This window comes from Brachypodium distachyon, chromosome 2 (genome assembly GCF_000005505.3).
Source record: "Brachypodium distachyon strain Bd21 chromosome 2, Brachypodium_distachyon_v3.0, whole genome shotgun sequence".
In the NCBI taxonomy this organism is placed as follows: Eukaryota; Viridiplantae; Streptophyta; class Magnoliopsida; order Poales; family Poaceae; genus Brachypodium; species Brachypodium distachyon.
The window spans coordinates 6,725,179-6,741,918 of NC_016132.3; the positions used below are offsets into that span (position 1 = coordinate 6,725,179).

Here is a 16,740-nt window from a genome sequence, read left to right on the forward strand (position 1 = left end):
AAAAAACAAAAGAAACATTACATTGCACATATGGCCAATGAGCTAGAAAACTATTAGATTGCTAAGGATATGTACCCATGGCTAGCTTAGTCACCGGGCAAGCTTCTGTCTGTGGCTGCCCTAACCTGTTGGAGAGCAACTCTAGAGAAAAGGCCCTATTAAGTCCCCATGAGGGATAGGAGGTCAATGATGTCGTCACTTACGTTGAAGATGGAGAAGAAACCCAAGCACCCCCAACGGTGACGCGAAGTTTCTAGAACAATACTTGGTGAAGATCTCTTTCTCGCAAAAGTTGAAAAGCCCCTGACATGGGCAACTCCCAAGCAATGACCACAAGCATTAGGATGGTACCAAATCTAGAAAACACAATGCGGACCTCCATGGAGCGAGGTTACATCCTTGTGTGTCACCATGGCACGCCAGAGGCCAAGGATAAGCTCCCTATTGGCGCAGTAGAAGGACATGAATCTCATCACTGGTAGGAAGAAGCAGCCCCGCTTCAACCCTAAAGAGAGTAAAATGGAAGCTTTGAAAATTGTTGTTGGTTGTCTGACTATTGGAGGAGCCAACAATATCAAGACGAAAAGAAAGGATGGGTATTATATTGTATCTAGAGCAAGAGGAAGAAGAAAAGACCAGCATGAGCAAAGAACCTAGATGTCGGCATGGGTGAAAGGGATGCCATGATCCAGCATATATTCCGGCCTTATCACTTCTTTTATTTTTGTGATTTCCACACATATCTTGCCAAAATAGACGCGACACAGATAACACGCAATAAATGTTCAACACGTTTTGTGATAGGTGATCGTGTGAGTTAGGCTGGATCTATAGTGAAAACCCGATGAAAATTAGTAACTCATAAACATTGCCTACTTCTTTACTAAATAGAAAAGCATGCTTACAAAAAAAGAAAAACATGCTTACAATCCATGTCAATTTGCTTCACCTCATTAAAAAGCATGGTATGTGGGATGTGACATAGGAGTCTCTTACAGTGAGCTTTTTTTAGAATATTTTTACAGCCATTTAGGGCATTATTACACCTGTCAGCTTACGTCACACTTGCCCTCGACCTTTTTCTAACAGGTGGCCCCGCTGCTCATGGTCAAACCCATTATTGGGCTTTACTTGGGCTTACGTATTAACTTCAAAAAGGTCCATCAAGGATGACCTGCAACCATCTTCTTTTACTTCTGATGAGAAAGCCGAACCCAACCCCGACCGAACCCAACCCCACACGACCGCCGGCTAGAACCTGGTATCCCATCGGTATGCTGTAGCTGTACACGTATCACACGCTTGTTCTCGAAGGTTCTACGGCCCCCTGATTTGCTGGCAACCCACCGCGAGCGAGCCGCCTTTCCCGTCACGAGAAGGAAACGGACGGAGGGGGTCAGAGGGCACAACTCGGCGCAGCGACGCTGTGGCAGGAGCGAGCGAACCTCTCCGACAAGGGGGCGGGGACCAACAAGGCCGGCAAGATTCGAGGGGGCGGCGGAGCCAAGCGGAGGCCACCGGAGTCGGCGTCTGCGCGGGGCGGCCGCCGGCGCAAGGAGCCGCCCGCTGCGGCGCCCAAGGAGATGGGGGTCAACTATTACAAGGTCCTCGGCGTCGACAGGGGCGCCAACGACGACGACCTCAAGAAGGCCTACCGCAAGCTCGCCATGAAGTGGCACCCTGACAAGAACCCCACCAATAAGAAGGAGGCCGAGGCCAAGTTCAAGCAGATCTCCGAGGCGTACGAGGTTGCCATTCTTTCTTGATCTCCTCTCGCAAAGATTAGGTTTTTCTTTCATTCTCCGTGTTGCGCTTGTCGATGCCCCTGCGGATTCTGCTGTGGAGCGAAATCACGAAAAATATGGCTGTTCTATAGGCACATAAAACGTAATACGACATTGCCATTTAGGCCTGCATCACCAGTCATGAAAATATCACGTTTTGATACTTGTGTATGTGTGTATGCGATCGATTCAGATTGATTTATCGTCATTGCTATGCTTGTGGGAATAGATTTCGTTTAAGGACCAGCTTGACATGATATTTGTATGTTCTTTGTTGGTACTGCTGTATCCAGGCACATCATTTGGCATATTATATAAAAAAAAATGTTTAAACTGGCAGAACTGCATGGCAAATCCTTTGGAAGTTTCATCTACATCCATTTTGCAGCCCTTTGATGATGTCATATGGGGTGTTACTGCGGCCATTCGTTGCATAACTAGTGTTGTAGTTACATTATTTATCAGTGTTTAGAGGTGGTGTTATAAAAAGTAATGGGAGGTTGGAACCCCAGGAACAAGTTCAACTTCAGAAGATACTTCTTTGTTGATGCAATCTTTAATCCACCCCTTTGGCATCCTTTAGTCGGAAGAATCCACAGAAGCTAAATTGTACTAAGTTTTAATCTATGGTTGGTATTTTCTGGTAGTACAATTTAGAATGTTATTTCTTATCCAGATCTTGCAATTTGTTGGTAAGTTCAACTAATTTGTTTAGTCTCTACTTCCAGGCATTTATTATGAATGTGCATTCATGATATGCGTTTCCTCATTATCTTTCAGGTCCTTAGTGATTCCCAGAAACGCTCAATCTATGACCAGCTAGGGGAAGAAGGGCTCAAGGGGCAGCAGCCCCCAGGTGCAGGAGGTCCTGGTGCATCTTCCTTCTACCCTGGCGGTGCCCAGTCCACTTCATTCCACTTTAATCCAAGGAGTGCAGATGATATATTTGCTGAGTTTTTTGGGTTCAATGCACCATTATCTGGCATGAGTGGCATGGGTGGAATGGGTGGAATGGGTGGCATGTCAGGTGGCACTGGCGGGATGAGAGGGGACCCAAGGTTCTATGCTGGGTCACCTATGTTCAGCAACGAATTCCGCTCTTCAAGATTTGGCACAGAGAGTTCTGCCAGTAATATGCCACGCCCATTGCACAAAGCAGCACCTATTGAGAATAGGCTTCCAGTTACCCTTGCAGATTTGTACAAGGGTGCAGCCAAAAAGATGAAAATCTCAAGAGAGGTCATAGATGCCAATGGGTAAGCTTCTTCTCTATATTATTCTAGTGGTGCATTCGCTATCAGAAATTTTGTTGTGTGTAAGCTCATGTAGGCTATACGGAATTACTTTGATGAATTATTGATTGCATCTGAAACTCTTAGTGGGAGCGAAACTATTTATTTATTTATGACACGTGCATGTCCATTGATGTTGTATGCGTCGACTTGATTTCAATTTAACTACTCCCTCTGATCCATATTAATTGTCGAAATATTTCATGTATCTAGACACTTTTTAGGCATAGATACATCCATATTTGGGCAAATTTGAGACAATTAATATGGATCAGAGGGAGTACTGAAAATAGCTATGTTAAGTTGTCAGCTAATCAAGTTGTCCTTTTCGGGAGGAGTATCCGAATCTGACTCGGATTCGGATGTCTGATTTGGAAAAAAAATTGAAACATGTTCTGGAATCCAACACAGATACGGGACGTCCAATTCGCCCGAACAAAAAATAGAGTATATGGGTGTCTGCGTTGGCCTTTGTTACCAATTTACCATATCTGTAATGCTCAGGTCAAATTATGTGGTCACTGAGCAATCAAATTCCAGCACTGCTCTTAATAACTTTACCAATGGGCCTATGGATGCATGAATTCCAATTTTTTGCAAGTGCTAATCTCTGGCTAATGTCTGCACGTAAAGTCAGTCATTATGTGCCAACTTATCCTGTATAGAAAGTGTTGGCTGGCACTTTGTAATACCCATGTAAGTATGTATTCCCCCAAGCTGAGTGGATTTTTATTAAAATAATAATTCCCAAGATGATTGGATTGCTAAAAGATACCTAAACTACAGCTTGACATGCTTAGATACCTAACATATTAGGTGCTGGATGCTGGCAGTGAAGATATACATAGGGTAATGTCAAAACCGTTAGTTCACATGCCAACTGTTTAACTTTTGGTTTGATAATTTATGTAATTGTATTGATATTATCCTTCATCAGCATCTTCTCTCAGTCTGCCCACTTAAAAAAGCAAAAGGATTGGCCTTTGTTACTACCAATTTACCATATCTGCAATGCTCAGTTCAAATTATGTGGTCACTGAGCAATCAATATTGTGCATGAAACTTTTTTTAGGTCAATATTGAACTGTTTTATAATTCAACATGTAGCTCAATATTGGAAACATGACATGATTGCATGTGGGGGAACCACTTAGTGCCAACAAATAATATGCTGTGAAAATAGAACTCCTTCTAAAACTACAGTATGGATTGCTAGCAGATCAGGTTCTCTTTTACTGGGTGTAGAATAGAACTAACCACACAGAGATTGTGCTAAAACATAGGTGGCTGCTGTTCTGCCAAATTGTTTAGGAGGCACAAAAGCTGCATGTTTATTTGGATTCTGCCAATAGATTAGGTCCATGTTTGTCATGTAGAATTGGGCGGCTGAAGAATACCAAGCACTTGTGCAGTTTAATGCCTCCCTTGGAGGTTAGCAGGTTGAACCTTGACAAGTTATTGCAATCCATATTAAGTGTGCCCTAATGATTCCTGGCCATGTGTCTCACTGCTCACTGTTGATGGTGCAATGGCTGCCCATCAACTCATTTCTACAGTAGTGGATGACGACAACATATTATACCTAGAATATATTCAAATTGGTGGGTTTCAAAGAAGAATTCATCATATGATTCTTTCAAAGAAGAACCTCTATAATTATGCATGCATGTATATTTTTGTCTAATTTGCTGAAGCAAAGCAGGGCTTAGTGGGCATTCACATTAACCATTTTTCAGCCGCCCACCCCGTCAAGGTGGCTTAGGATATTGAAAACTTGTGAAATTATTTTTTCCTTCTTGGTAGCAATGTCCACCCAAAGGGTGTACATGGTGCTGCTGTTTCCTTCTTTTTTGTTAACTTACGACAAAATCCCCCTCCCAAGTTTTAATTCAGCTGCTTCTTCTGTGACTTATTTTGCATGTTGAACTGTATGACCATGTCCTTGTGAGTTGTGAATACTATCTATTATGCTTTGACGCAAATAGATCATTGTTTCTAAACTTCTTTACTTAGTTCATGCTTGCTAATCCTACTTTTTTCAGGAGAGTCTCACAGCAAGAAGAAATATTGACAATAGATATAAAGCCTGGTTGGAAGAAGGGGACAAAGATCACTTTTCCTGAAAAGGGGAATGAGGCTCCAACCATGACACCTGCTGATATTGTTTTCATCGTTGAGGAGAAGCCCCATGATGTTTTCACCAGGGAAGGAAATGATCTTGTCATGACAGAGAAAATCTCTTTGGTTGAAGCGCTGACTGGCTATACCGTGCGTGTCACTACACTTGATGGACGAAGTCTGTCGGTACCTATTAGTTCGGTGATCCATCCTAGCTATGAAGAGGTGATCCCTGGAGAAGGCATGCCATTGCCCAAGGAGCCGAGTAAGAAGGGAAATCTGCGGGTTAAATTCAACATCAAGTTCCCTTCCAGGCTCACCGCTGATCAAAAAGATGGGATCAAAAGGCTTTTCGGTTGTTAGCCGTAGATGGCATTCTATAGTGAAAGTGATTGTGAATATTGCCGTCATGTAGCTAGGTAGATTTCTATATGTCTGGAGGAGGCAATGAGCGGCAAGTGATTTAAGGAGGGTGATTCCGTGACATTAACATACCTGTAACATTATAGTGTTATGTGATGCTTTTTATCCCCATAATTTCCTAGAGGCTTTTGACATATGCAAGAAGGTGAATGTTGCCATTGTTGAATCTGTCCTTCCCTCATGGAATTGATGGTTGAGTCCAGGCAATGTGGTAGGTCTCGCACCTCTACTGGTTGTCGGCAAATTATCTTTTTCAAAACCTCTCAGATACATTTGAAATATGATCCTGTACGGAAAGCATAGGGACTAGTTCAGTCTGACGACAAGTCTGAGCTTCTTTGGAAGCTGTGAATTGTCAAGGTAGACAATTACTTCATCTGTTCCTAAACTAAATATGAGATCTTCGAGCTTTGTCCTAAGTCAAAAAATCTAGAGTTTAATCAAGTTACCAACATCTGTAACTCAAATTATTAGTTTTATCAAAATCATCATGACATACATCTTCATGATATACATTTCTGATAGTGTTACGTTAGTGCATTTTTTCCATTAACTGGATTTTTTTTTCTAGAATACTTAACTGGATTGATTTGACCTAGGACAAAAATAGAAGATCTTATATTTACCAACAGAGCTAGTAGCTCGCTGTTTGGAACCCTTCTATGAGGCAGTGTAAAGCCTTGAGAACTTCAGAGCAACATTTTCTTCCTAATATCAGGCCTTTTCTCCGTATCGAACTCAATTTCTGTATCGCACAATGCGCATACGTGGCCAGGCCACCGTGGCCAGTAGGAACATAAATGGGCTCTCCAATAAGGCAATAAAATGGTGGCAATTTGTGCCATGAGAGATCAATATGCACATCGGAAGAACTAGCAAAAGGAAGAACACAAAGATACAAAGAAGATACTCAGTTTTCACACACGCACAACGAAAAGACTTCACAAGTACGAGCGTTTATTTCTGCACATTTGAGCTCTCTGGGTGATAATCCGATCGGAACCAGTCTTAACATCTGCAATATTGCTGTTCGGCCTCAGACTAGGAACAGTTGAGCAGATAACCGAAAAAAACAAAAACAAAATAAAGGAAGAGGAGACTGGTTCTCGTCCAAGTCGTCTCCGGGGCAGTGCAAGTCAAACACCAGAATCATCCAATCATATTCACAGAAGCCACACCTAATCACGCGCTCTTTGCCTGCAAGATTTTAGCAAGATAATGAAACGGCGGCATGTAAGATTCATTCACAGAAACACTGGCATCAGCATGGCTCTTGGACCATAGAAAAATATCTACTGTACTATAAATCCATGTTGGTTTTCTCTATAGCCATGGTTAACATCGACCATCACAATCATATTGTTGGAAACTTGGAATGTTTGCTTGTTGTTACTTCTATGTAACAAGAAAAATATGAGTCAACCGAAGAAAAATATGTATTATTTTTTAAAAGTAGCTGCCTTTTTTTACTTTTGAGGACCTTAGTTATTGAGGTGCAATATGCATCTTGCTTGGGGTGATAACCTAGAACAAAAATTGTGGTTATCTTGCTGGAGTTAATCAAGAAAGTGTTTCAAGTTATTGTAGTAATTCAGCGTCACCAAGTGCTGTGCAGCCATATTCCAATCAGAAACAACTCGTATTGGTTCCGATTTACATGTATTCAGATTAGAAGACACTGCAACAATTGAGTGCAAAAACTTACCCTTTTCTCCTCCTCGATCTTAGCCTTGATGTATGAGTAGATAGCAACACCAGCTATTGCAACGCAAGTACCAATTCCAGTCTGTGTGGTAATTGTGTTGCCTGCTCAACATTAAATTTAGCAAGTGTTAAGCTAGCCATAAACACATGATGTAAAAATGACAACATAACGAACGGTGTTCACTCATAAACAAATGGGAATTTTTCAGTTACCGAAAATGACGATTGAGAAACCAATGACGAAAACCCTTTTCAACACATTGCCAACAGCATGTGTCAGAGGGGCCACCCGCTCCAGAGTGTTTGTAGCAAGCTGCCACGCCATAATTGCATTAGCCATGTTATAGATCATAACAGATGAAAGGTACATTTCATGCATGCCTTTCTTATAGATCATAACAGATGAAATGTATATTTTCCATTAAAAATGGAATGCAACAGTTTGGCAACGTTATGATTAACTACTTCTAAATGTTTATCTCTACACTGTACGAGAAAGAGATGCCGGTACATCGTTATTGAAGTGCCATTACAGTGCATGGCATGGAAGCGGTTACCTGGTTATAGAGATGGTAGAACAGTCCCACCAGAAAAAGGTCTGAAACAAATTTTGTCAGGCCTACTTTTGCAATGGCGTCATTTAATCCATACTGCATGAGTTGGGGTCCTTCAATCTGCAAGGTTGGTCATGAAAAGGAAACGTCAATGTTAAGCCGGATTATAACGCAAGATTTTATTTTACTTGGGCTAAATTTATTACTTACAATAAGCGCAGGTGGTATGCAGACAAGGAGAGCAATTATTGAGATGTAAGCATACACGTTGGTGCTATCCATGTCAGTCTGCAACAACAAGAATGATTAGTGAAAAGAGAAAGATGAAAACAGGAACTGAAGCACCAAAAATGATCAAATAAGAAGCAAATGACAGGAAGAGTAAAGAGTTGAGAAGGAAATAGGCACAAACCATGGCTTTCTTGGAATAAATGCTCCGGTAAGTGAACGAGATGTTAGAGATCATGGCATTGATGAAACCCTTCCAGTTAAATGAAAGTTCAGTGAGGGATGCCATAGAAACACCTGGTAATTTTCAAGTGGTTAAATAGGTTGAAGAGGAAAAAGGCATGGAGTCCATGGTCCTAGTGAGAGTGTGAGATCAAAGAAGCTACAAGTACGAAGTAGCACGTGTCAAATGTGAAATAGGTACTGTGCTATTAGAAAACCCGCCCTCATCTGATTGAGATATTCTTGGTTTATTAATCATTGTATCCCACATATTCCTTTTGTTGCTAATACTACTTTTAGCAAGGGCTGCATCCCAGGTTTACCAGCAAACAGGTAAATAAGGCTTAATTCAGAAATTACCAAGCACGACAGGGGCAAGAGACAACCACAGAGACAAGGGAACTGTCTGTCCAAGGACAAACTGGGTAGCAGCTGCATTGAAGAAGGGCTCCAAAGCTGCATCGCAATTATACAAAGAAAAGAATCAGGATACAGAACAGAAAAGGGATGAGGAAAGTCTACAATAAAATTTGCATATGAAAGAGGCACCTTTGATAGTATGGGCAAATGAGACTGCAACAGTAGCAAAGGACACGTTGCTTGTGACATGACCAAGAGCATGGCACAACGCCACTGGAAAGAGCAGCTTCAGAAGCGTTGAATTGATAGGCTACAAAAGACAGTGGTATTATGTGTTAATTTATTGCTAATTTCGAGATAAGAAAGATGACCTTGAATAAGAAGCAGCTGATGATTTATGATATACTATTCTAATATAATGTTAAGACAAGGCATACTGTTCATATCATCGTACGTACGCGCAAACTTTCCTAACACACGAAAAGATGGAGGGTGTGTATCAAGTTTAGTTTAAAATTGTGTACCATGCAAAGAAACAGCAGATTTGCTTTACGTTTTGAGTAAGGATCTCTGTATCATTTACTGAAAAACTGCAGGTAGCCATACTTCATTATTCCCTTCAGAAACCAGAAAATGTGAGATTTCCTACCTTTTATCTAGATGTTTGAACATGGCAATGACAGATGATCCATGAGTGGCAATATTATAAACAAACTTATGGCAAGCCTATCAGTCGAACAATGTTTATAAACTTTTACATAACCTTTGTTCTTTAAGTCAGTTTTATATGAATGGAGGACCATTCTGATCCATGTGTCATGTGTGAGTTCTCAAAAGAAAACACAAAACTATGGTAGGTTGTACAAATTACCGCACGCTTTGGGAGACCAACAGCCCAGCTGATGAGGCAGTACACAACACCCACGAGTAGATGGATCACCGACACAAAGCTGCAATCAGCAGTACAATTTTTCCATGTAAGTTGGAATCCAAGCAAGAAAATTGAAAGCGAGATTGGTCAGCTCACTGATTTCACTGTCTCAAAAGCAAAACCAAGCGTTTAACACACTTACTATGGGTAGGGGAAGTAGTTGTAGATCTTCTTGTTGAGGATGTTGAATATCACGTTGAGGAAGTACCTGCAGAATCACTTGCACCAAATTGCAGCATTTAGCCGAAGCAATCACTTCAATATAACTTCACCAGGACATGCCAGCCAAGAAGAGGCCCCGTTAACTGAGCGGGCAGCGAAAGCTTACCACATGAAGAAGAAGAAGCCGGTCGTGATGGCGGGGTACTTCTCCAGTAACCCCGGCGACTTCGCCTCCCTATTACAATCACAACCAGAGAGGAAAATTAAGGAAGGCACGCGACAGGTTCTGAATTATTGCAACTTTGCAAGCATAGCACGCAGCAGTTCCTGACCGGTATCACTAAAGAATTGTGTACAGATTTCGTTGCTGTGAGCCCCACTGATCAGCGATCGGCGTGGCTGCAAGTGGGACCAGAAAATTTCAAGTGCGTCAAGCAAACTAGTGGCGCTACAAGTGCAGCAGCGCAGATGCGGCGCGTGGGAGCGGGGGAACCTACTAAACAAAACGGCCGGACAGAGCTTCTAGAAGCTTCCAGGGTCGGGGTGTGGCTAAATCAGTACTCACCCGGCAGGCTCAGCAGAGGCAGCGGGCGGGCGGAGCGGCAACCTCTTGGAGGCCCGGGAAGGGATCAGGCCAGCGGGGAGGAGGAGGCCCGGGCGGAGCTGCCGGCCCCAGACGAGCTGGCCGCCGTCGTGGACTGCGGCGGCGGCGGAGCACCTGGCGCCAGCGCCGGCAGAGGCAGGCAGGGGCGACGCGACCGCATGGCCCCGGCGGAGGCGGAGCAGGCCGGCGACTCCGGCGGCAGCGCCGCCGCCGGCGGAGATCGTCCCGAGCGGCGCCGGCATTGCTCGCTGCTGCAGCTTGACAAAGCGGACTAGCGGAGACGAGGAGGGGGGGAGGAGACGCGGCTGGTGGGTGGTTTTGGATTTTGGATAAGTTTATGGGAGGAGGGGAGGGATTTGGGTGGCGGAGACGCGCGCAGGGGGGGAGGAGGAATGGATAGGCCGGGCTGGGGATTGGAGGCGTCGAAGAGAGAGGACGATGTCGGCCTGTCGGGTCGGGCGGACGTCGCCGTCCTCGGCCCGCTGCGATGCGATGCGAGGAGAAACCCTTTGGACTCGAATGGAAATAACTCAAATATGGGCGGTATTTTCAGGGAGGAGCCCGTGCAGATGCTTGGAAAGTAGTGGCCGGCGTCGACAGAAGATCCAAAAGCAAACAAGAGCCTTTCAATTCCAGGTGGGAAAAACTGAAAATGGAACGGTTAATTTCTGCGTCCTAATCTACTGCTCGCTTGAAAGCTATAGAACTTCTTTTCTTGTTGGAAACGAACTGTCAGTTAGGAGCCTCTCGCGCTACAGTTCAAAGAGCATCACAATGGTGTCTGGCAGAGTAGCAGGACAGGATGCTCGTCGTTGACCTCATGGGTAGATGAAAATAGGTACAATTTGGTAAGGAACGTTATGTTCCGTCCATTTTAGTTTACTAATCACATTTAAGTGAAGAACATTTTATGGCCAGTTTTTCGTTCCAAGAGTGATTATATTAATGTGTATATGAGTCTACTTGTCAAAGAAACAAAACCGGAGGAAGTGATCAGGGGATGCTTAGGTTCCATCTTATTTGAAAAGGTTGATCTCTGCTACTCCTCCGATCCTAATTAATTGTCGAAATATTACATGTATCTACACATTTTTTAGATATAAATACATCCATATTTGAGTAAATTTGAGACAGTTAATATGAATCGGAAGGAGTATCTGATTTGCCGCCAGGTAGTGGTACTACATATGCTCAACCCAATTCAAGCAACAAGCATACATGTAAATGAAATTTTGAAGAAAGCTTACCACGTTTGCCGTGTGGCAACAAGCATACTTTTAAATCGAGTACAGTACTACGGATTAATAAGGTTGTTGGTACTCCCGCATTTGGTGTGAGCGGCAAAGGCGATGCTCCTATCTTGACTAGCAATTTTCTCTGTGGCTCCTCTTGCGTCCATGAAGGGTTTTTTTTTAGCACTAGATGGTATGAAAAAATGGAAGAGAGACTTGGGCTATCTTAGCACTAGATGGTATGAAAAACTGGAAGAGAGACTTGGGCTATCTTCGGCACTGCTTACAGCCCAGCAACCGGAACAACTCATGGCCCATTGCGAGGAAAAATCGTTACTCCACAGGCGGGCCACACAGTTTGCATGACGCACCCCGACCGGGCTCCTAGTGGCAGCCCATTCTTGGTATTGCAACTCCTTGCGAAAGAAACAAGGATTCACCCACCGTGTAGTCTCCATGCTTGTTTAATTTGGGCCGTCCAAATATACGGGCACATTTTTTTTCCGTAGCCTTCGTTCTTCTTCCACGATGATTTATTTTGATGGACCAGATTCAAGGCCTCTCTCTGCATCCGTTGTTTCATGCGGGAACGCGCGCATGCTGAATGATGAACACTGGTGTGGTGAGCAGCGACCCCTTCGTACGATCTCGACATGGCTGGATCTCGTCAACAGCATGGGCCTGAAAGAATACATTCTACGTACGTGACCATCTATCGAGTCTGACAATGAGCGCACTGGTCTAACCAGCAGACCGACCAGATCAAGGGGCCACGAGCGCTTGTAGTTAGTCAAGGCCGCTCAGATGAGGAAGAATTGTTTGCACAAAACCTTTTGTTCCGGCCGCCTAACTCTTGGATTGTGACGTAGTAAGTGAAATGCACACTACTAGTACCATAGTATGGTGGGTGTGCTTTTGTCCTCAGTTGTCTAAAGTTGCCACAATTCCATAATGACGATGCATGATCATTGAGCTGACTATGTTTAGCGCACCTTTCCTTTCGAAGCTCCGTTTAGGCGTTTAGATCAACGATCAAATGATTGATCCAGTTAGAAGCATCACGTCAAAACCATAATTGTGCTCTCTCTCAAGTCTCAACAACAACAACAAAAGAAAACAATGCTAGTGCAGTTGTGTACGCCTCGAGGCAATGCCTGAAATGCAAAAAATTCACCGCAATCAGTTCAGTTTCTGTGTCTCAGACGAGATTATGGCACGTACTTTTGCAACGGGAGATGGTGATGGACGATGCGTGCGGAGTTGGCCGCTCTCTTCCTTTGTTTCTCGCTCTGCCCCAAGGTGCGTGCTCAACGACCGTCCGTCGCTGTTTCTACAAACGCATTTTTGGAGTCTTTGCCCCCAAGGAAACTTCCAAAGCGAGGCCACTACTCTACAAACGCAGAGCAAGACCGGGGTGGCATGCTTGATACAGAAGTAACAGAACTCACCAATCTACCCTAACACGATCTCCAAGTTGCTCGATCTATATTCTGTCTGCAAAGAACTTGTCACTTTGGAAGACTCCGAAGCATACAAAGCGAGTTTAGCACGTTCTGGTGAATCTAATGATTCCGCAGGCGAAATTTTTCGTCGCCATCAGAAGTACTCGCAGTGGGATTTTTTCGGCCGCGCGTCGTGAAATGCAGGCTTTTGCGCGCTTGCAAACGCACGTCGTCCTGCTCGATGGACAAACGCGCTACCACTAATTAACCGCGCCAATTAAAAATCCCCGAGGACGACTGTCGCCCGGTCGGTGTTGTGCCGGGCGGCAGAAGAAGCCCCTGCGAGGTGCTCCCCGCGCGCGCAGCCGTGTTTGACCGCATCGCCCCGGCGTTTTCACACGTGCACGCGCGGCGCGGGATGACATTCCGTTCCGTCAAGCCACCACGGAATCTTGGATGGGAACATCAGTCCAGTGTCGATGTGTGATCGAGCCCCTGTTACATTCATCGTCAGACTAGGCGTGGTGCCGAAACCGAATGCCGCGGCGTCTGCGTCCGATGACTCCGATCGCGACGGCCACCACGGCAATGCGCACGGAGAACCGATCCATGGCAACATTGACGCCCAAGAACCGACCACGACCCGGTTTTCCTCTCCCCGTTCAAGACGGCACTTGGCTGTTTCGTCTTTGATTCGGAGTCAAGAAATGGTCTTAAGCTTGGAGTGCTAGCATCTAGTTGGGTCCCTAATTATTCTCTCGACCACTTGTCCTAAAGAAATAACTTGGCCTCCCAGACCGAACCGCTCAACTCCCCACCCAGCTCGATCGTCGAGCACGATCTAGTAGACGAGCAATTAGAATATTCCATGCACTTCAAATGTGGAGCACGCGTGATTAGGACCTACAGCACACTTGCTCATGTCAAATGGGCTTCTTCTGTTCTGCTCGAGCTTACACATTGCTAGTAATGTATTCCCTGCAGTTTGCAAGTTTCACCTAATCCGTTGCCTTCCCGCAGTAAGATTTATTTTAAAGGTCAAGTGTCGGTCCATGCGAACGGTGCAATATCAAACTCTTGCATGCAACATGATATTTTTATGTAAGCAACATAGTTGCGACATTTTCGCCGCAATCACCTCAAAACACATTCCAAAGCCTTACAACATTCCAAACACGCATATGAAACAAAAGATTCAGCGAATGCAACAAATCACTATTACATTGTAAAAAAAATGTTGAAAAGAGGTCGCCACACATGCAACATGAAAAACGAACACACATAGCATCGAAAAACAAGTCATGCAACAATAAGAAACATGCTTTGCAGCATGAAAACCACCCTTATAGTAGAGTCTAGAGCCATTGCAACATGATGCCCGCATGTAGTAGCAAACAACACATAGTTTGGTAGCATGTCGAAACAAGGAATGTAGTATAAGAAGAAGAAGAAATCTAAATTAACTAACCTCCGTCACCAATGGCAGAGGTGTCAACCATCACCGATTTGGACTTGCCGGTGGCAAATCCAGCTCGTTGGAGTTCCCCGGATCCATTTCTCTCTGTCCCAATGCCTTCTGCAGCTCGGTGACAAAGATCTCGCGTCGAGGAAAGCGACTGTGGGAGACTAAGGTGATCCGAACAGGGGGAGGCACTTGGAAGAGAGGAGGGAGCTGGCGTTGCAATGGTGAAGAGTTTGGAAGAGAACGTGCTGGAGAAAGACTGTTGAGAAATAGCAATGCATACTTGAGAATATTCTGGAACACTCTGGATAATTGGAGAGTGTTGGGAATTAGTTATGCATATCTGAGAAGATTCTAGAATAGTTTGGATTATTAGAGAAGATATTTACAAGGAGTCATCTAGTGTCATGAGAAAGGACATTAATATTCTAAAAGGCTTGGGAGGTTACTTGAAGAGTGTTGCAATTTACCATGTAAGGACCTAGTTAGGATAAGTTTCAAGAATAAGTGAGAATTCTCTAGAACTATGATACATGTAGAATATTCTAGAGAATTGTAGGAGGAAATTGCATCGGAGATCCATTAACTTGGCAGCCATGTTCACTTTGATCCACAATCTTGCGGATTAGAAAAACGGCACCTTAAACTTGGCACGCGGGGTTAGATTAGTCCAAATTGACGATTTCGGGGTTAACTATGCCACGCTGGCGTCCGATGTGGCTACGCAGGGTCCTTTTCACAAAGTTTCGTGTTATGGAATCTTGCAATAACCCCCCCTAGAAAGAATCGGCTTCAGACTCCGGTCCAACACAAACGTGCTATGTAATATATTCAGGAACCCCCCTCCTTCCTATCCAGTTACACGATCGGGCCCTTGTCCTCCTCTGTAACTTCGCCTGAAGGGAACGAAGCGACGCAAAGGGCGGGAGGCAGGGCGGCGATCGTCGACAGCCATCGACGGCACAGGCAACGACACGCACTCGTCGGAGATGGAACCGCGTAGACGACAACCAGGGCGTGAGCCGCCGGATTTAGGTTAGTTATGATCTTCTCATTGATTCTGGTTTTTGGTAGTTTTTGGGGTGTGGATGATCAGACAGTTGTAGATTATATGGACGATTAGGGTCATGTATCGGCGGAATTTGTTACTCTTTGTCTGCAATGTGTTTGCTTTTTAGTCCTGGACTTGATGAACAGATGATGGGATTTAGGGTTTTTGTGTTTCTGAAATTACTCAGAGATTAAGCGCATGACTTGTTGTAGTAATTATTTAAACCTCACATGTTGATTAATATGTTCATTACAAACTGAAAGCATGTTTATGCATAGAGAATTGCCATTAATGTAGTGAAATTTCTTTCTAAAAATGTGAATGCAGGTTCATATGGTGACTATTTTACTGTTGAAATACACCATGCTGGCTTCTTCTGTGGTGTTGGAAAGAATAGGACATATTTGGATGCTAAGGTTGATTGGTTTGACTATTGTGATCCAGACACATGGTCTTTGCTTTGGTTTGAAGACTTTTTAGGGCAATTGGGGTATGCTGCGGAGGTGAAGAAGAGGAGCATGAGATGCTACTGGTGTGAGCCAGGGAAGGTTGTCTGTAATGGTTTAAGGCAAATGACAATTGATGCAGATATGGTTGATATGACTAATGCTAGTGGAAGAAACAAGAACATTCTCATTTATGTAGACCATGTCAATTTGTTAGAGAAATAGAATGTGGATGGTGTACTCGTTGATGGTTTCAAGGAGCTGCCACAAGTCATCAGCCCACAGAAAGCAAGCAAGCAGCAAGTGGTTGTAGATGAAGTTGGCAGACAAGCAGCACCAAGGAAGAAGATAGTGAAGCTTGATGTTGAAGGCTCTAGTAGATGTGATCCTGCAACAGAAGATGAATCAGAGGAAGAGGGAGAGGACATGACGTTTGATAGTGATTCTGAATTGGATTCAGATTTTACTAACAGTGACTTTGAGCCACATAAAGGAGATGATGACCTATTTGCTAACAATGTGGACAAAGATGTGGAGGATAACATGTGTTCTGCTAAACAAATTGGGAAGGGCAAGAAGTTGACTTGTAAGGGCAAGAAGAAGGTGATAGATAAGGGGAAGGGGAAAGAGTGTGAAGGAAAGAAGAAGTATGAGATTGATGATGTGCCATATGAGGATGAGATAGACATGAAAGATGCAGACTCAGAAGCAGATAGAGGTGCACA

The 16,740-nt window shown here is 44.1% G+C and overlaps 2 protein-coding genes across 2 annotated transcripts; one reads left to right on the forward strand and one right to left on the reverse strand.

The window, feature by feature from the left end:
• Positions 1–1,225: 1,225 nt before the first annotated feature.
• Positions 1,226–5,783, forward strand: LOC100821797 (dnaJ homolog subfamily B member 1). The gene is made up of 3 exons (XM_010232376.3): positions 1,226–1,748; positions 2,565–3,040; positions 5,119–5,783. Exons 1-3 carry the CDS (start codon positions 1,584–1,586, stop codon positions 5,555–5,557), a joined length of 1,080 nt encoding a protein of 359 aa, XP_010230678.1. The 5' UTR covers positions 1,226–1,583; the 3' UTR covers positions 5,558–5,783.
• A 691-nt stretch (positions 5,784–6,474) lies between these two features.
• On the reverse strand, positions 6,475–10,714 carry LOC100832234 (triose phosphate/phosphate translocator TPT, chloroplastic). Its single transcript, XM_003566180.4, has 12 exons — positions 10,344–10,714; positions 9,945–10,013; positions 9,759–9,824; positions 9,557–9,635; positions 8,875–8,995; positions 8,686–8,781; positions 8,288–8,400; positions 8,086–8,163; positions 7,879–7,995; positions 7,535–7,634; positions 7,323–7,423; positions 6,475–6,814 (listed from the first exon to the last, which is right to left on the reverse strand). The coding sequence occupies exons 1-12, from the start codon at positions 10,622–10,624 to the stop codon at positions 6,800–6,802; spliced, it is 1,236 nt and encodes a 411-aa protein (XP_003566228.1). The 5' UTR covers positions 10,625–10,714; the 3' UTR covers positions 6,475–6,799.
• Positions 10,715–16,740: the final 6,026 nt, after the last annotated feature.

What these genes read in the sequence shown, in the direction of transcription:
- LOC100832234 (XM_003566180.4), bottom strand. Translation starts at nt 10,624, where the DNA reads ATGCCGGCGCCGCTCGGGACGATCTCCGCCGGCGGCGGCGCTGCCGCC. An exon ending in TCTTGCCCCTGTCGTGCTTG is followed by an intron (nt 8,401 to 8,685) that starts GTAATTTCTGAA and finishes GAAAATTACCAG; the next exon opens with GTGTTTCTATGGCATCCCTC. An exon ending in TTTCTCAATCGTCATTTTCG is followed by an intron (nt 7,424 to 7,534) that starts GTAACTGAAAAA and finishes AATGTTGAGCAG; the next exon opens with GCAACACAATTACCACACAG.
- LOC100821797 (XM_010232376.3), top strand. Translation starts at nt 1,584, where the DNA reads ATGGGGGTCAACTATTACAAGGTCCTCGGCGTCGACAGGGGCGCCAAC. An exon ending in AGATCTCCGAGGCGTACGAG is followed by an intron (nt 1,749 to 2,564) that starts GTTGCCATTCTT and finishes ATTATCTTTCAG; the next exon opens with GTCCTTAGTGATTCCCAGAA. An exon ending in GAGGTCATAGATGCCAATGG is followed by an intron (nt 3,041 to 5,118) that starts GTAAGCTTCTTC and finishes TACTTTTTTCAG; the next exon opens with GAGAGTCTCACAGCAAGAAG.